The sequence below is a fragment of the Oryctolagus cuniculus genome, chromosome 13 (genome assembly GCF_051225735.1).
Source record: "Oryctolagus cuniculus isolate XC-2025 breed Fujian yellow rabbit chromosome 13, ASM5122573v1, whole genome shotgun sequence".
NCBI lineage: Eukaryota > Metazoa > Chordata > Mammalia > Lagomorpha > Leporidae > Oryctolagus > Oryctolagus cuniculus.
In genome coordinates, this window is record NC_142879.1 from 19,620,834 (window position 1) to 19,639,541 (window position 18,708).

Consider the following 18,708-nt stretch of genomic DNA (forward strand, 5'->3'; position numbering starts at 1 on the left):
CTGCAGAGGGGCCAGCAAGGGCCTGTGATGGCACTGGGACTCCAGGCCTGGTGCTGAGGCTGGAGTATGGGAGTGGTGGCGGGAGGGAGGGAGGGGGACTCTGGGGCGGCGTGCCTGGCCCCTCCCCTGAGGACTGCAGGGGGCCTGAAGGCCCTGTCCGGCACTCTCTGCTCACCACTGCGACACTGGCCTCCAAGGCTGTGACAATGCCAAGCCCCAGGAGGCTGGAAAGGAAGCTGACTTCACAGCTGCTCCTCCCGTCCTGGGCTCCAGAGGTGGCTCCGTTCAGGCCCCAGCCAGGGTGGGCAGGTCCACGGCCACCTGACCCCACAGACAGCCCCTCGGGGCCACCTGCCTACCCTCTGCCCTGTGCACATCTCTCCCTCCCTTCCAGAGGGGCAGGCTACACTGGATCACCGTGACCTTGGAGGCCCCAGCTGCTGGTGCCGGCTCCCGTGGTTGCCATGACACCCTGGCGCTTAACACAGGCCAAAACCAAACAGCCAGAGTCCACTGGGCACGCTCTGGGGAGGGTCATGCTTTCTGGCCTTCTGAGAAAGTGACCGCGGGGCTCCAGAGGGCCCTGCAGCCTGCCATCAGAGCAGCCCCCGTCCCCACCCTAGGGGCTAGGAAGGCTGCGCACTGCGGTCAGGGGCTTCCGGGCTCCTCACCATGGTTTGCCAAAGGGAGCCGGGCTCCTCTCTGAGCAGCTCTGTGGGGGTGCAGCAAGGTCAGAGGCACAGCAGTTGGGAAACAGCCATGCCAGGTGCAGTGGGGGGAGGAGACCCGGGCAGCTCAGGGGGAGGGGGTGCAGCAGAGACAGGGGGCTGGGCACAGTATGGGCCTTACCCTGTCCTGTCCCACCACTCCCCTCCCCCCCTCCCACCACACCCCCCAAGTCAAACCCTTGCCTCTGCCACATGGACAGTCAGTCCAGAAATGAGCATTTTAATGCAGAAACCACCATAATTTACAAATGAATCACTTTATAGGCCACAGCCCGGAGGGCACCCCAGGAGCTGTGAGGACTGGAGGTGGAGGCTGGTGAGCGCCAGGGGCCGTGGGGCACCATCAGAGCCTGCCCCCAGGGGAGGACGACAGGTCCTCGGGCAGGAGGCAGCTGGCGTGGGCACTGGTCACCACACCCTCCCTGCCCCCAGCAGGGACCTGCGGGGGGAGGGGCATGGTTCCTTGGGCTGGGGTGTGGGGAGGGGGTGGACTGGAGCTGAGGGCCTCAGAGAAGGGGGCTGCCCGGTTCTGGCCCCCGCCCCCATCGGACAGAGCTGGCTGATGCTGGTGTGGGCCATGCAAGGGGAGACAGGCTGGAGGCTGGGGCACTGGAGGTAGTAAGGCGCCCTGGCCCCAGGCCAGGCAGGGGCAGATGCGTCTAAGGCAGCCCAGGTTCCAGAGAGGGCTGGGACGGACGGGTGTGCTTCCCCGGGGTGCTGGGTCGGTCTGGCCCCGGCTGGCTGCAGGCACTTCCTCCTGTGCCTGGTGAGGGGGGGCTGGGTCCTGTCCGCCCCTCCCAACAGGAGAATGAGGTCTTCAGTAGCAGCCACTGGGGGCTGGCGGCAGGGACAGAGCCTTCTCCCCGGACCCCCCCACCCCGTCCCCTCTCCCACCTTGTCCAGGGGCGAGACCCCCGGAGCAGAGCGGGGCCCGGGGAGCAAAGCTGGCCAGGCAGACGGGCGAGGCTGGTCACTTTGGCATCTCCAAGGCCGAGACTTGAGGCTTCACCTTGAAGTACTGGTTGAATCGGATCACTGCGTACCTGCAGGAGAGGAGGGCAGAGCTGGGCACGGCAGGGGAGCCGGCAGGGCCCTGCAGGGACGGCCACGGCTCTTGGCTGGCTCTCGGGCTGTATCAGGCTGTCCTGTTTAGAAGTTCTCAGCTGGAGCTTTTTCTTAGACTGGAACAGTCCTCTCCCTAGCGTATTCCTGGTGTTGTGCAATGAAGCCCCGGAACTTTTCTACTTTGTGAAACTGAAACCCTACACTCATTCAGCCACAGCCCCCGCCCACCCCCCCCCCCCACCCTGTTCTACTGGGTGTCTATGACTTTGACTCCCGGGGTTACCTCTGTGTTAGTGAAATCAAACCCTCTCTGCCAAAATGTCCTCAGGGGACAGGACTAGCTTCCCTGTTAAAGCTAAATGGTATTCGATCACCTGTAGGTACCACATGGTTCATTCATTCACCTGGGTTCTGCCTACGAACGTGGGGGTCCGCTGTTCCAAGACCCTGCCTTCAGCCTGCTGGAGGGACCCCCAGCTGCAGGACCCCTGGGCCATTCAGAAATTCGAGTTTTAGGTCTTTGAGGAACCACCATACCCGGGTACCTCGATAGGAAAGTGAAAGTTCGTGGGGAAATGAGGCGTTTATATTGCTACAAAGGACTGAGCACGCATATGAGGGGCTTCTATTCTAGAAGGCCATGGAAAATGCCTATGATGGGAAAAAATGCACAATTACAAAACATTTGCATCAAACTAGACTGCTTTTTTTCCTCGTGAGCTTTTGAAGTCATCCGGGGGCTGCACCCTTGAGCAGTCCATCGGCAGCACACGGGACTTCGAAAGCCCACGTCCTGGCCTGTGCTTGCTGCTCTCGGCCTGCTGTTAGCCACCTGCCAGGCATGCGCCCGACCCTGAGCTCCAAGCCAAGTACAGTCTGCGTGTGTTCCCAGCGGGTCCCCAGGAGCCACGGGAGCAGGGGTTGGGTCTGACTGCCAGGAGGGGCAGCAGAGCAGGCGCTAAGCAGAGCGAGGCACCGCAGGAAGTGGGCCCTGCTCTGTCTGTCGGGGAATGCGCTCTTAAGCCATGGACGAAAGCCAACACTTCCACCCACTGCCACGTGCTGGGGACCAGAGCACGGCCACAGGGTGGGGAGCTGGGATCTCCCAGGGGCAGCACTTCTGCCCTGTGGGCAAGGGATGGGCCCTGCGCCTTCTGTTTGGCTGGCCTTGGCCTCAAGCTCTTCCTTGCCCCCACCCTCCCTGCCGGCTGGGCCCTGCACCCACCTGAGGAAGTCGAAGTCGATGGTGGAATACTGGTTCTGGATGAGGGCCCAGAGAGCCCAGAAGAAGTGAGATGCCTGCAGAGAGACCAGAGCGGGTCGGCTGGCAGCATCCTGACTGCTGTGCACCCTACAGAGCTGCAGGGATGTAGGCACCGAGGCCGATGCACCGGGCAGCTCTTGGGGCCTGCGCTGTCTTACTAGGGAGAGGCAAGCAGGACTGGGTCAGCCCCAGTCCCAGCGCTCGCCCCTCCACGGCATGGGCAGCAGGGTGGTGCCCCCAGCCTGCACAGCCCTGGCCACCTCCCAGCCAAGGAGAACTCAAGGCAGAGGTGAATCCCCGAGCCAGAGCGCAGGCCCAGCAGCCGGGAGACGAGCTGCCAGGGGGACAGCAGAGTGGGGGGGTCACGGTGCCCTGGGCACTGGGGACCTGGGACTCCTGAAGGAGCCCTCGCTAGCTTCTCCCACCCCTCCTCTCTTGTGAACACCAGCTGGGGTGGAAATTGACTGTAGATCTGAGCACAGGGAGCCCCGAGTGTGGGCGTTAACCGAGAATCAAGTTGCGCTGCCCCTATAGTCGATGTGTTCAGGGGCACACAGCAGTGGTGCCCAGGTGGGGGTCTCCCACCCCACCATGCTTGCCCTGGGGCGGCCGCGTGGCTGACATTACGCTGGCTAGCGATGCCCCACACACACGCCAGCGGGACCTGGCCTGCAGCACCATCCGTGGAGGAGCTGTAACTCAGAACCAAGAGCTGACAGTGCAGGGGCGAGGAGAGGGCAGGGAGAGAGCCCCTCTGCAGAGGAGAGGAGAGGGGAACTGCTGCTCCTCCAAAGGCCATGGGGAAAAAGATGAACTTAACTGCAGTAGGAATGGCTTAGGTCAGACAGTGGGAAGAACTTATCTAAATGAGGGGATTGCCACAACAGGAGCTGGCATCCATGCAAGGGTCCTTAAAGGAGTTTATAGGAGGGGCCGGTGCTGTGGCATAGTGGGTAAAGTGACCTGCAGTGCCGGCATCCCATATGCGCACCAGTTCGAGTCCCGGCTGCCCTACTTCCAATCCAGCTCTGCTATGGCCTGGGAAAGCAGTGGAAGATGGCCCACTTGAGTCCTGCACCCGCGTGGGAGACCCGAAGAGGCTTCTGGCTTTGGATGGGCTCAGCTCCGGCTGCTGCAGCCAACTGAGGAGTGAACCAGCAGGTGGAAGACCTCTCTCTCTCTGACTCTCCTTCTCTGTGTAACTCTTTCAAATAAACACATCTTGTTTTAAAAAAGTTTACAGGAAAGTGGCATTAGGAAGTTAGTGCAAGAAAAGTTTGAAATGTACATGTAAGGGAGGCAGGCACTTGGCACTGTGGTTGAGACCCCGCTCGGGACACCGGAAATGCCGCGTCAGGCACCCCACTGCACTCCAGCTTCCCGCCAGCGCGCACCCCTTAAGGCAGCAGGTGATGCCGCAAGTGCTGGGGTCCCCGACACCCACGGGAGAGACCCGGCTGGGCTCTGGGCTCCTGGCTTTGACCTGACCTGGTCCTCGCTGTTGTGGACATTTGGGGAGTGAACCAGCGAATGGAAGCTTGACCTCTTTCTCTGCCTTTCAAATAAATGTAATTTTTTAAAAATGTTTTTTCCTAAGACAGATTTTGCATGCATGGATTTTACATGCAGGATTTCAAAAATGTTTGCATGAAACTCATCTTTTAATTTTCTTTTCCATGAACATTTTGAAGTACCCTGGAATTTTTCTAGAAGAGAGAATGTCTCTATCTCCCAGGGCGGGAGCAAGGACCAGGCATTGGGGTGGGAGGGACACACACGGGAGGCCGGCTCTTCACCCCCCAAGCCCCTCCCCCTGCCACCTCCCCCTCCCCTCACCAGGGCAAACTTGTTGACTTGCACGTAGAGCCGCTCCACCTCCCTGGGGGTCACGGCCGAGTCCTTCTGCGCCTGCAGGTAGTAGTGCAGCCACTGCAGCTGGGTCTCGCGGGCCGGGTACCGGCAGTAATCCACCTCGTTCACACCTGCCAGGGAGCAGGGCGGAGCGCTGCAGGGACACAGGCCCCCCACCCTTGGGGTCTCCCTTCACCCTGCGAAACGCCTACCCATCGCCTTCCACCCATGTGGCTGCAACCAGGAGGGGGCCCTGGGCGTGCACTCAGCTGGGGTGGGGGGCACAGCTGCTGGGGGGCTGAGGAAGGCAGGGCACTGACCTGAGTGCATCAGGCACCCCATGGACAGCGCCCCCGCACACCCTCACCCTGTCTGCTTCTAGGACCCAGCTTAACAACACTGCCCAGACAACACTGTCCCCGGCCAAGCCGCCTGGCGATCCCGATTGGCCCCGTGGGCACTCAGCTGAGCCCTGCCCGCCCACCGCGCCCTGGCCACAGAGCTGCTGCTGAAAGACGGTTACTGGGGGTGGGGGTGGGGGTGGGGCCCCAGCAGTGTTGTGGTGCAGCAGGCGAGGCTGCTCTTTGCAGCTCCGGCATCCCCACACGGGCACTGGTTCAAGTCCCAGCTGCTCCACTTCAGACCCAGCTCCCTGCTGGTGCGCCTGGGAAAGCAGCAGAGGATGGCCCAAGTGCTTGGGCCCCTGCACCCATGTAGGAAGCCCGGATGAAGCTCCTGGCTCCTGCCTGGCTCAGCCTTGGCCGTTGAAGCCATTTAGGGGAATGAACCAGTGGATGGAACACCTCTCTCTCTCCCAACTCTGCCTTTCAAATAGAATCAAATAAACCTTAAAAACAAAACCGTCAGGCCCAGGACTGGGCCACCGTCCCCGAGCCCGCTTCCTCCCTCTTCTTTCCCCCTTGTAGATGGAGAAACTAAGGCCAAGAGCGAAGGATTAGCCCAGGGTCACACGGCCACTTGGCTGGAGTTGTCTCCTGCCAGTGTGCACCGCCCCTCTCTGCTCCACCCCTCCAGCTCCTAAATCTGCCCTCCCTCCACCTCTGCTCTCCACCTGGGAGTCGGACGTGGGCTGCCCCCTGGCGGGCTTCCAGCTGCACTTTGCCCAGTACAGCAGGCAAGGACTTAAAATGCCTGGGAATTAGCCCTTTTGGGAAAGGCCAGTGGACCTGGGGGTGAGCACCCTGGCCTGGGCCCCATCATGCCTCGGGTTCCCCAGCGCAGCTGGCAGCTGCCCCCGAGGGGAGCCATCCCCAAGGACACCATCAGAGCTGCATGGACTCGCTCACCTGCGGTTCCAGAAGGGACACGGTTGGCCGGGATTAGGCTCAGGAGCGGCTGTGGCTGGCCTGGGCATGCCTCACCTGCCCTAAGCCACGGGGGCTGGGCATCCCGCCTCACCAGCTTGGGGACAGCCCCAGCCCATGTCCAGCGCCCCCATCCCTGGCCTACTACCTGGTTCCAGCTCGTCCTGAGCAGGCGGGCAGGCCAGAGAACCCTGCCAATGCTTCCCCATGGTTCACTGGTGCAGACCAGGCCCGCCCCCAGGGCTCACCTGCCTGCGCCAGCCCCCTCGGTTCCCGCTCCTCAGGCACTGCAGGAAAGCACCCCTGCCTACCAGGACCAGTGCTCAGTGTGCCGCCCCTGCGTGTCTGCCTCGTGTCTGTGCTCCCGAGTAGCTACTGCTACCATGTGCATTTTAGAGGCGCAGAGCGAGGCAGCCTGCCCAGGGCTCACACAGCTAGGACTGGGACGTGGGAGCGAAGGTGCACAGCACACGCTGAACGACTGCCTCGGGGCTGTCCTCAGGCCTCCAGGCAAGCGGCTGCTTGGAGCCTGACCCACGTCCTAGCTGCAGGCAGGGCCCTCATGGATAAGGAGCTTGCCAAGGCGGTCATCCTGTGCCACGCTGGCCTTGCTGGCACAGGCAGCGTCTGTCCGGACAAAGGGTCTTTTTACATTTATAAGCTGGGGGGCCAGCACCGTGGCACAGGGGGTCAGACCACTACCCACAACACCACCAGCATCTCACATGGTTTCAGCTCTGGCTGCTCTGCTTCAGATCCAGCTCCCTGCTAATGCACCTGGGAAAGCAGCGAGGATGGCCCAGGTGCTTAGGCCCCTGCACCCACTTGGGAGACTCCGGACGGAGTTCCTGGCTCCCAGCTCGGCCCCATCCCAGGCCGTTGTGGCCATTTGGAGAGTGAACCAGGGGATGGTAGCTGTGTCTAACTCTTTCAAATAAATTCTTAAAAAAAAAAAAAAAAATGTACATGCCGAGCTGAGTACCCTCGGGCATCCTATAGATGGTGTGCTTTTCTTGTGTCAGGCCCCCAGTGGGGCTCACAGAGGTCAGCTCTGCGTCTGTGGGTCGTAGCCTCCACCCTGGTCCTCCCGAGACCCAGCCCCTCCTCCTTAGAGGCGTGCCTTGGACACAGGTGCAACAGTAGCACCTTCTCACCTGCAAACTCATTGAAATGGTTGCCAATGTCAAAGGCTTGGTAGTTGTAGCCAGCATACTCGTAGTCAATGAACCGGACGTGACCTGAGAGGTACAAGACAGGCAACGGGCTTGGTCCCAGCGCCTCTGAAACACACCCTTGGTCGCTCCACCCACTCCTTCTAAGCCACTCCCTTCTCTCTGTCCATCTGTCTTTTCCCCAGCACCCGCCACCCCTCTCTCACAGCCAGACCACAGCCCACCCCCGGAGACACCTGTCCTCAGCATGGCCATGGACGAGAACCAAAGCTCAGGACAGGCGGCCTTGTGCATTCAAGGGTCCCACAGCCCTGGAGTCACACTGCATCTGTGTGAGCATGCGCACAGAGCACTGTGCCAGCTCTCCACACCGCAGTCTCTAGACACGATCTGAGTAAACGGAGGGGACCGGCCCTTGACACAGTGGTTAAGACACTGCTTGGTCCTGCAGGAAGGACCTCTGTGGGCGAGACCCCAGCGGAAAGAAGTGGCCAGAAGGGAGGAGAGAACTTCCACTTTGCTTATGGCCTTGTCTAAATACTGACAGTTTGTGGACTCAAAAGGCTTCCACAGCCTCGGCAGCTCATGTCAAGAGCCTCGGGTGGTCACTGACTTCATGAGTGTTAATTGTTGAATTAACAACAGGAGTCACTGCACTAAGTCCCCACGCAGCTCTGTCCTCCATGAGTTGTACTATGAGAGTTAACTGTAAAACGTGTGTGTGTGTGTGTGTGTGTGCGCGCAAATTGCTGAACTCTACTCAGTACAGAGTTGGTCTTCTGTGTATAAAGTTAATTGAAAATGAATCTTGGGGCTGGTGCCGCAGGGTAGCAGGTAAAGCCGCCGCCTGAGTGCTAGCATCCCATATGAGTGCTGGTTCGAGTCCCGGCTACCTCACTTCTGATCCAGCTCTCTGCTATGGCCTGGGAAAGCAGAGATGGCCCAAGTGCTTGGGCTCCTGCACCTGCGTGGGAGACCAGGAGGAAGCTCCTGGCTTCAGATGGGTGCAGCTCTGGCCATTGCGGCCAACTGGGGAGTGAACCAGCACATGGAAAAGCCATCTTTTTGCTTCTCCTTCTCTGTGTAACTCTTTCAGATAAGTAAATATTTAAATAAAAGAAAATGAATCTTAATGGATAATGGGACTGGGAATGGGAGAGGGAGGAGGAGAAGGGGTGGGAAGGTAGGTATGGTGGGAAGAATCACTCTGTTCCTAAAGTGGTACTTAGGAAATCTGTACTCATTAAATAAAAGGTTTCTTTGGGGAAAAAAGCTGCTTGGGACGCCCACGTCCCATCCTGGAGTGCCTGGCTTTGAGTCCTGCCTCCATGCCTGATTCCAGCTTCCTGTACTCACTCTGAGGCAGCAGGTAATGGCTCAAGTACTTGGGTCCCTGCCACCCACATGGGAGACCTAGACTGACCTGATGGCACCTGGCTTCAGCCTGGCCCGGTCCCAGCTGTTGCTGGCATTTGGGGAGTGAACCGGCAGATTTAAAAAAAATCTTTCTCAAATAACTTTGAGAAAGACTGTGCATGGGAGCTGTGCACGGGTTAATGCAGAGACTCTGCCATTTTATGCAAGGAACTTGAATATCCTTGGAGTCCAGTATCCAAAGAAGGCCCCAGAGCTGGTGTCCTGTGGATCCTACAGCTCAGCCGTGCCCCTTGGGGGCGACGCTGTCACCAAGAGCAGCAGCTCTGGGCAGCCCACGCACTCGCCCCAAGGAATGGCGTGGGTGCCTAACCTGGACCTCCACAAACCAGGATTTGGGGTTCTTTCTCGGACAGATTTTCCTAAGTGGGGATTTCTTGTTTTCTCTCCCCCACACATTAACTTACGGCCTACACCCAGGTCTCCCTCTGCTGTCCAAGCGCCAGCCCGCGGAGGGGCCCCTGCAGCCCGCCGCCCCCGGGCAGGGCTGGAGGAGCCGTACCTTTGGCGCTGTCATAGATGATGTTCTTGCAGAGCAGGTCGTTGTGACAAAACACCACCGGGGAGTCCAGCTGGGACAGGTGCTCCTTCAGCCAGGCCAGCTCCCACTCCAGCACCTCCACCTTAGGGACACCTGCAGAGAGGCTAGGCAGCGGCAAGAAGGCAGCCAGTGTGGGGAGGGCTGGCGACGGACTGGCAGGTGCATGGCCGCTACAGCCCATCACCGCGGGGGGACCTCGGGCAGGCGGCCAACCTATCGGACTCTCTCTCTCAAGTGGCACTACGGCTTCCTGTCCTGACTCCTGCAGTTGTGCCAAGAAGCGGATTAAAACCCGGCCATGAAGGCAGCTGGCCAAGCCTGAAAGTCACCGTCCAGGGGCAGGTGTTCAGCCTCCAGGTCAAGATGCTGCCTGGGACGCCTGCCTCCCATACCGAAGTGCCGGGGTTCAAGTTCTACTTCTACTACTGATTCCATCTTTCTGCATTACGCCCTGGGAAGCAGCAGGTGGTGGCTCAAGTAGTTGGGTTAAGTTCCTGGCCCCTGGCTTTGGCCCCCGTGGACCTCTGGGAAGTGAACCAGAGGACAGGAGCTCTTTCTCTATCCCAATACAACTTTGTTTTAAAAGGCAAGGCTGTTGTCCAAATGACATCCCTGTCACCCTGTAGAAGGGACGAGAAGGTAAGGAAAGGGCAGTGGAGGGGAGAACGAGCGTCCAGACCGAATGACTCCACCCCGAGAGAGAAAAAGGCTGACAGGAGCAGCAGGGAGATGCGGCCAGCAGGCCTGGGGAAGGGGTCACTCTCCAGGGTGAGCTTGTCCCATGGAGGGGAACAAGACCTCTCACCCCACACATGGACCACCTGGGCCCACACGGACACAGAGGACTTCTGGGCCACCAGCAGGTGCTCTGCTGCTCCCTAGTCACTGCCCCGGGTCCCGGCCAGACTGTGCGTGGGCAAACTGACGGCAGAGACGAAGGGGCACGGAGGCCCCCTCTCCTCCTGCCCACACCCCACCCCACGCACACAGCAGCCGCTTCTGTTCAACCCATGGCTAATGAGTGGCTGGGCCATCCAAGGTCATCAGAGGCACGTGGATGCCGACGAGGGCATGTTGTGCTTGTGGGCCCTGCACTTTGGCCTGAGGATGCACACCGCTGTGTACACCGAGAAAGCCAAACAGCGCGCAGGACCCTCATAGGCCCAGAAGCAGCGGCGGGAGAGGGGCGGGGCTGGCGCCCTACTCGCGCGTCTCCTGTTTGTGTGGCTTGTCCAGGACAGGGGAGCACACACAGGATGGCCAGTGGGAGGCCGCCCTCTCCACCTGCCCACATGACGGCCTTCGGGTAGAGTTCAGCCACCAGGGCATCCCCACAGCCCCCTCTGGACAGGGCAGAGTGGGCAGGCTCCTGGGGCTTAGAGTAGGCCCTAGTTCATGGGGTCTTAGGTCACCTGGTCCCAGATAGGGAAATGGAGGGGAGGGGAGGGGAGGGGAGGGGAGGGGAGGGGAGGGGAGGGGAGGGGCTCCCTCCCTGACACCTGAACAGCGGAATCCTGGGCCTTTCCAAGAACCCAACACAGCACCAAGTCTCCTTGAAGACTCTGGCCCTGGGCCCCCTGAGGCTCCTCCTCCCTGCGTCCAGGCCACGCCCTCCCTCCCCTCTGGGAGTTTATCTGCACCCAGAGGGCCACCCGTCACCTCTCCCAGCCTTGACTCCCCAGGAAGCTACCTTTCTTTCACCATCTCTTCCCTCTTGGCCTGAAACACCGAGAGATAAGAATTGGGAGGTTTCCTCTGGTTTGCCCAGGCCTGGCCAGAAACCACAGCCTTGACACCCCAGACGCTTGCGCTGCTCAGCCCTGACCTCTGTCTGACCCTGCGCTGCCCACCCCAAGGCCACGGAGATGGTCACTGTGAGATGATCCAGGCCTTCCGTCTCAGGGCACTTAAAACATAGCCAGCCCGGGGCCATAGCTGCATCCCACAGACAGCAGGAGGTGGCAAGGGGCCATGGCCTCGGCCTCCCCAGGGCAGCCTTGGGGGTCCTCCTGGTGAAGGGACAGAGGTCAGGGTCTGGGCAGGGCAAAATGCCCTTCTCCCTGCGAGACACTAAATGTCCCAGCTTCCTGGCCCAGCGCCTCCACCCTCCCACCCGCCCAGTCACATACCAGCCCTCCCAGTCACCCTGGGCACCTGCACGGCCAGCCCAACATCAAGGCTGCCGAATCCATTTCCACAGGTCCCCAACACATCGCTCCACCCCTCAGTTCCCTGGGGAGCCCATCAAAACTCAAATCCCCACCCATCAGTCTCCAGGGCTGGCCTGGGCATCTGCAGGTGCCCCAGGGGAATCTCAGGCTCAGTTTGGGAACCCTAGTCCTAGGTCATCTGGCCCAATTATGACAACAGCTGGTCTGCCTACCTCAGCTCCACCTGCTGCTGCTGATTGCCCAGCCAAAACCATCCCCGACCGCGAGAGCGGCTTCTCCCTAAACCAGGCCCCGGCTCAAGCATCTTCGAGCCTCTCCCACCCCCACTCCGTTCAGTCTCGGCTCCTTGGCCTGGCAGCGAAGGCCCCTCACGATGGAGCTCCCACTCACCCACAGCTCCCTCCCAGGCCCCCTGAAGACCCGCCCACAGCAGGCCCTGGCCAGGAGCACTTTCCCATCTCACCACGCACAGCACCCAGCACACACCCTGCCTCCTTTCCCGGCCATGCACGGACATGTCCTGGTGACCCAGGTGGCACCTATGCTTCTTGAAGGCAGGGCCAACGTCAAGTTCACTTTCTTTTTTTGGGAATTGCTTTAAATCCCCGACAATCCCTGTCTGCGACAGCAGGGACTAAGTCAGGGTCACGAGGCCACGGCTGCAGCTCTGCGGCTTTCTCCTGCCTGGCCTGAGCGACTGCTCCTCGCTGTCCTGCTCAAAGAACAACCAAATCTCGACTTTCCCAAGGTCAAAGGTGTGGCAAGAGCAAAGGGAGCTGGGCCGCTCTTCCCCAGGGCCCCCTCCCCAAGGGCAGGCGGGCAGCAGCACCATTGCCGGGATCCTGCCTGAGCACCAGGAGGCCAGGACTCTAGGCTTGAGGTGCCCCTGACCGTGACCTTGGCAGGTCCATCCCCTGCCTGGGACTGCAATGAGGTCCTGCTTCCCCTGTGCCATGCGAGCCCTAAGGGAGGATTCACCCCTTGTCCCAGAGATACCAGGTGACACGGAGAGTCTGAGCATGGTCACAAAGGGGGCAGGCATGGGCCATCTGCACAAACAGTCCCAAAGCAGTGCTTGGCAAATGTGAAGCAGGAGGGGTTAAAGTCACACATGCGTGCGAGGGGGCCGCAGGGAGAGACCGCTCCCCAGGCCTCTTCTGCACGCTACCCCGTGAACATTTAGAACAAAGCTGGTGCTCAAATTACCCAGAGTTCAAAGCAGCTTAGCAGAGAGGATTCGGAAGGGTTCCAAGCTGAAGCAATGACCAGCGTTTCAAGCGAGGGGCTCGCCATCTCCCTGGTCTGATGGTCCCACGTTGCATGCATGTACTGAAACATCACACTGTCCCCATATATATATATGCCAATTACACTTGTTTACATGTGCTTTTGAAGGGAGCGTTCAACGCCCGTGGGGTGCAGAGGTCAGAGCCTTGCTACCGTCTCTTACAGGACAACACCAGCCCTCCCACATGCCTCCATCTGCCCTTTCCTTAGCACTCAGGGGGAGTCAGGCCTCTGCAGGCTGGCCAGGGACTCACGGAAAAGCTCAGGGAACCCGTCTCCTGTGGGGTAAGGCTGTGTCGGGATGGGGGTGCCCGCTCCCCCGGAAAGGGCCATGAAGGAAAGCAAGCTGTAGCTTTGAGCCGGGTTGGAGGACAAGTCCCAGAGGCACAGGAGGATGGGGGAGGTGGTCCAGGCAGGGAGCAGGAACCTTGCCGTCCCCAGGGCTTGCCGGCTGGAGAGAGCGAGCGCTCCCCTGACTGCCCTCAGTCCCACCCCACTCCCAGGGGTCCTGGCCCTTCTCTGTTCAAGAGGTGCGAGATCACTGAGCACTGGCCTGAGAAACAGGAGCCGTGCCCGGCCCCGTGACGCGGGCTAAGCTCCCTCTCGGAGCCTCAGCATTAGGCAGAAGTCCCCGCCACAGACTCAAGAGAAACAGCGCAAGGTCTAAGTTCCCAGGGCTCGGTCACTGGCCCAGCTCGGCTGGGGGCCAGCGGTTCTGGGAGAGGGACTGAAGGGGCGGGGTGGGGGAGAACTGCCCAGCCCCCACCCGGACCTGTGCCCACCGCTTCCGGGATGGGCGGGCTGCAGAGAATGGGCAGGGGTGGGACCGCATGGTGGCAGCCTGGGACCCTCCCAGACCTCTGTACCTGGGGTTGATCTCGTTCCTCACAAGTGTGAAATAATTGTGCATCTTGTGCCAGAGGGTAGGCTTGGGCAGGCTGCCGTTGGTGTGGATCGTGTGAATCTTGGCCATTTCTAAGGCGATTAACCTAGGGCAGAGAACAGGAGTGGAGTGTATCAGTGCCGGCCGGCAGGCCCTCCCCTCCTGGCCAGAGAGGGGCCCCCGCCAGAGGACCAAGCATGGTCGTGGCTGCACAGTGGCAGGGCTCTGCAGAAGGCATGCAAGTGAAACAAGACCTTGGGCCTCCAGCTGCCCTCCAGTCCCAGAGCTGGGCCCGCTTCAGGGAGCAGCGCAGAGCTGCAGGCAGTGGGCCACAGGTCGATGGCACAGGGGGCACCCGGGAACGGGGGTGGTGCCCTCCCTGCCCCCTGGACTCTGCCCCATCCTCGGAGGGGAGTGAGCACAGGCCACTTTGCATGGAGGGATAGGGGGTGGGGATGGCAGGCAGGGAAGACACACACCGCCTCTTATCAGCCTGGCCAAGGTGGGGAGGGAAAACAGGCTGGCCGGGGGCAGCCCCTTCCTCAGCCACAGGGAGTTGATGCTGGCGGCTGGGTGCCAAGGACGCAAAACAAGCCAGCGTTCTATTTTCAAGTTCTCCAGTGGACCTTATCCAAGGTCCCGGGAGAGGAGGAGTGGGCGGCCGGGAAGGTTGCTGGGAGAGGGCGGGGGTGGACAGAGGACTGACCGGTCAGAGGGGGAGGACCTTGATAAGGACCCCAGCCCTGTGCAGCCCCACCCCCGCTGTCTGCCAGGCCTCCAACATTCAGGCTTCCTGGCTGCCTCTGCCTGTTGCTCCCATCATCACCACCAGGAGAGACAACAAAGACACTGGCTGGTGGAAATCTGTTCCCGGGGCAGTTCCAGGCAGCCCCTCATCCCCTTACCCAGCCACTGGGGAGGGGCAGGCCAGGCCCCCACAGGGACCTCCGGGCAGTCTTGGGCTCCTTTGGAAGCTGCACTAAGGCTCCCACCTCCTAAAGGGTGGAGGGGAGAGGGGGAGCCACACTCTCAGGGGCTGCAGCCTGGAGGCAGGAAGGAGCCGGCCAGGGTTTGGGCAAGGCAGAGAATCAGACCTGGAGACCCAGGCCCTCCCTTTCCTTCCCAAAGGAAGATCCGACCAGAGCATGAACAGAGCGTTTCCTTGAATATCAATAGGACTGTTGTCTGGAATAGCAATGAAAGTAACCTCAACACTCAGCAGTTTTATGCTGCGAAGACAGCAGGCTGAAGCTGGCGGGTGGGTTGGGGGAATGTGGGGGGCTCCCTGAGGCTGTCACCTGCCCTCAGGGATCCGGATCCAGCCCATCGGGGAAGGGCCTGCCTCCTATACCTCGCCCAATTTCTGGCTCTCTCCCAAATGCCAAGTTGTTCTTATCAAACCCAAATCCATCGTCAATCTTCCTGACAATGGTAATTGTTTCCACAGGAGGATGAGTGACAACAAGGGATTCAGAGGGGAGGGAGGCTGGGAGTGGTAGGACCTGCCAAGGTTTAAGCTTATTTGCACAAGACAGGGAGCTGGGAGAAGCCAGGAAGGGGTCCCTGACCTCACACCCCAGACCTGGCACATCTGGAGCTGCTCACCTCGCACAGGTGTATCTGCAGCCTCCCTACCCCCAGCCGGAGTGGACCCTCGCACAGGTGTATCTGCTTCTCACTGCAGCCTCCCCGCCCCCAGCTGTAACACTCTCCTCAAAGCCAGTACCTGAGGCCGCGCTCGGCAGCACGGGGACGCGGGGCCTCCAAGACTCCCTCCTTGTAAGTCCTGGAGGGCCAGGTGCACCAACTTAGAATTAGCTGGGTGGCAGGTGAGCGGGCAAAGGAGCTTCCTGATCCACCCCAGGTGGGCTTCACTTCTCCCCCTCGGACTGCACAGGGCAGAATCCAGGGATCCCACACAGACCCCAGCGGCTGGCCGCAGTGCAGGATTTAGACCGGGCCTGCCAGTCAGATTGCCCTCCATGTGGGTCAGCCCTGTCGGGGAGGGGGAGGCCACTGCCTGGCTTGCCTGCCCTGGCCCACGCCAAGCACACGGTGGCGTCCACAGGGCTTGAAGGTGAAGTCCAGCGCCTGGGCCCTGCGTGTCCAGGCATCACTCCTCTGTGAGGAGGCCAGGGCCACTCCCCAAGCCCGGCTTCCCACCTTGTCAGGGAGGCCAGGAGCAGTAAAGGCCAGCGGGAGGGCCCACATCTCCCCGGGCTGGTAAAACCACACTCAGCCCGAATGGGGCCCATTTTCCCTGCACACCTGAGCTCTTGGCAGGAGGTGAGGAGAGACAGGAAACCCTGGGTTCCCCGGGGACTTGGCTCGGATTACACCTCCCAGGCTCTGAGATGTTTCCAGGCCAGACCTGGGGTGGGCAGAGGTTTGAGGCCTACCTAGGGCCAGGAGGCAGCCCCACATTCACCAACATGCTCCCTCTCCTCCCAGGGGACGCTGCTGAAGAGCGACAGAAAGTTACCGTCTCTCCCTGCAAAGTCCATCAACACACACACACACTTCCCCTGCACCCCGCCGATCTCGCCACGAAGCTGCTCCAAGGGCCACTCGCTACAGCCGGGAAAGCGGACCCCAGCACGGTTCCTCACCTGAAGAGCCGGGGCTCCCGGATGTGCTCGGGCCCCAGCGCCACGCCTTGCATGTACTCGTAGCACAGCCCGTTCTGGAAGGTGCAGTAGAGCTTGGGGGCGCAGCCGTGTGCTCGCAGCAGCTGGAAGTTCCGGACCTCATTCTCCCGGTCCACCAGCAGCTCCGTGCGCTCCCCGTACACCCGGACCAGCACGCAGTCCCGCATATCCTCCTCCACGTAGCAGGCCACCAGCTTGTTGGTGATGCCATCGGTGAAGCGCTGGGGTGGGGGTAGGGGGCAGTGCGTGGATGGGTGGGGCTCCCCAGCTCCAGCAGGAGGGGCTCGCTCGGAGGAGGAGCGCCACACAGAGCCCCCAGTCCCTCTGCCCTGGAAAACTCAGCACTGGGCTCGATGCAGGCGCACTGGCTGCCCCGGGTCTGCACGGGACCTGGCACGGGAGGAATCTACCTGGGAAGAGGGGCAGTGCACAGGGGCCCTCTCCCCCTCCTTTTCCTCCATCCTGGCCCTGAGAATAAACTGCTGTGGACCACAGCGTGGCAGAGGAGGGCGAGGAGTTGTTCAGAACAGCACCTCCTGACCAGCGCTTCCCACTGCCACCCAGGCACGCCGCTCTCTGCTGCGTCTCTCGCCCCGTCCCGCGGTGGAGGCCCGAGGGGGGCCACTGAGGTGCCCGTATCCCAGGACTCCAGGGGTCGGAGGTCCCCGGGACCGCCCAGCTCCACACCAGAAGACCTCTGGGCTGGGGGCACTGGTTCCTCCAGCCAGAGTGATAAGGAGGAAGGAGCCACCTGCTTTAGGAGGCCTTGGAGCGCAGCTGAATGGAACCTGGGGGCGGGGGGGGGGTGGCAGCAAACTGAGGCCTAATGAAGGGAGGGGCTGGCACCTGCTATGACTCAGGCCAGTGAGTCTCACCCACACAGGGCCTTTACTCCCCAGGAGGGGTCCAGGACCTCCCCAGAACTTTGCCTTCCCACCAGGCAAGGCTTGGAGCCCCTCCTACGCCAGCCCAAGCTGCAAGCCCCCACTCAGCCACTTCCTCAGGCAGCCAGCACAGGGCAGGGGTGGGTGGGCAGGTGTCGCTCTTTCTTCTCTTTAGAGAAGGCAGATCAGCTGGGCGCCAGCCCCGGGCTCCTCAGTGGGATCTTGGAGAACGGGTGCCCAGCTGGGGATGGGGAAGGCGCCCTGTGGAGAGGCCTGGGACCCCCCCTCCCCACATCTTCACTCCCCCTCCCCACATCTTCACTCCCCCTCCCAGCGATGCGTGCCTGCCTGTGTGTCTGGGGCGGCGGCGGCGCGCGGTGGGGGGGTGGTTCTTTAAAAGTTCCTGCCTGCTCGCGTTTCAGAGTGGGTTGGGCAGCGAGGGGCACCAGCCCGCGGCGACAGGGCGTGGAGCGGGCGCGCCGCGTGCTGACAGCGGGCAGGTGGCCCTGCGCGCGGGAGCCGGGGTTGGGTGTGCGGGACGCGAGGGGTGTGAGCCCAGCTTTGCAAATACAGACACCAACACGCACACACCCGCCTCCCCACCTCCCCTGCGCCGCCGCCGCGTACCCCTGGGACCCGCACCCGGAAGGATGCACGCACAGGCGGCCCCGCAGGGCCCGGGCTCGGGCCCGGTTCCGACCCGCTCGGCTACCTTGGTCCGAACTTGCTCGGGCTCCCAGTGCGGCCGCAGCTCCTGGATGAGGCGCAGGGCGCCGGGCAGGATGTCGTCCTGGTCCACGCAGATGCCGAAGCACGGGACGGCGGCGGCCCTCTGGGGGCCCGGCGGCTCCGCGCAGCCCGCGCCGGCCGCCGCCTTCTCCTCCATGCCCCATGGGCAGCGCGGGCCCGGCGCCTGCCCCCGCAGGTAAAAAGGCGAGCAAGGCAGAGGAGCCGACGGGGGCGCAGCCATGCCCGGCAGCCCCACCCCCTGGGCCCGAGCGCCGCGCCCGCCCTAGCCCCGGCGGGGGGGCCCGGAGAGGGAGGGGCGGCGGGAGAGGAGGGGCCAGGGGAAGTCCATGACTCAGGCGCCCGCCGCCCGCTCCGACCGCCGGCCCGGGGACGCCGCGGCCCGCCGCGACCGTGACATCACGGACGCCGGCCTAGGGAACGCCCCCCGCCCGCCCCGCCGGGGAGCGCCGCCGGCCCCCGCGGGCAGCCGCGGCCGCCGCTACCTGGAGCGCGGGGCGGGCGGCGCCCCACGGAGGCCGTGACGTGAGGGGCGGAGCCCGAGGAGGCCCCGCCCCCTCAGGGCCCGCCCAGGCGGCCGGGGGCGCGCTCCCCCCACTGCAAGCTCTGCCTGCGCCCCCAACCTGGTCCTGGAGCATGGAGGCCGGCTGTTCCCAAGACATGTGCCGGGGCGCGCCCTTCTGGGTGCCTGCTCGGTGCTCCCTGGCC

The 18,708-nt window shown here is 62.0% G+C and overlaps 1 protein-coding gene across 2 annotated transcripts; it reads right to left on the minus strand.

The window, feature by feature from the left end:
• Nucleotides 1-923: 923 nt before the first annotated feature.
• ETNK2 (ethanolamine kinase 2) lies at nt 924-18,155 on the minus strand. 2 transcript variants are annotated; one of them, XM_051821159.3, is made up of 8 exons: nt 17,966-18,155; nt 16,331-16,590; nt 13,705-13,827; nt 9,342-9,484; nt 7,388-7,471; nt 4,894-5,039; nt 3,019-3,092; nt 924-1,771 (listed from the first exon to the last, which is right to left on the minus strand). In XM_051821159.3, exons 1-8 carry the CDS (start codon nt 18,137-18,139, stop codon nt 1,699-1,701), a joined length of 1,077 nt encoding a protein of 358 aa, XP_051677119.2. In that variant the 5' UTR covers nt 18,140-18,155; the 3' UTR covers nt 924-1,698. The 2 variants fall into 2 exon arrangements, with proteins under 2 accessions (XP_051677119.2, XP_089167479.1); XM_089311353.1 differs by lacking the exons at nt 16,331-16,590; nt 17,966-18,155 and adding an exon at nt 15,448-15,502.
• Between the last annotated feature and the right edge of the window lie 553 nt (nt 18,156-18,708).

Coding starts and splice junctions, on each gene's coding strand:
- ETNK2 (XM_051821159.3), bottom strand. CDS start 18,139: ATGGAGGAGAAGGCGGCGGCCGGCGCGGGCTGCGCGGAGCCGCCGGGC. Junction 16,591..17,965: donor CCGAGCAAGTTCGGACCAAG/GTAGCCGAGCGG, acceptor CCCCCACCCCAG/CGCTTCACCGATGGCATCAC. Junction 13,828..16,330: donor CGGGAGCCCCGGCTCTTCAG/GTGAGGAACCGT, acceptor TCTCTGCCCTAG/GTTAATCGCCTTAGAAATGG.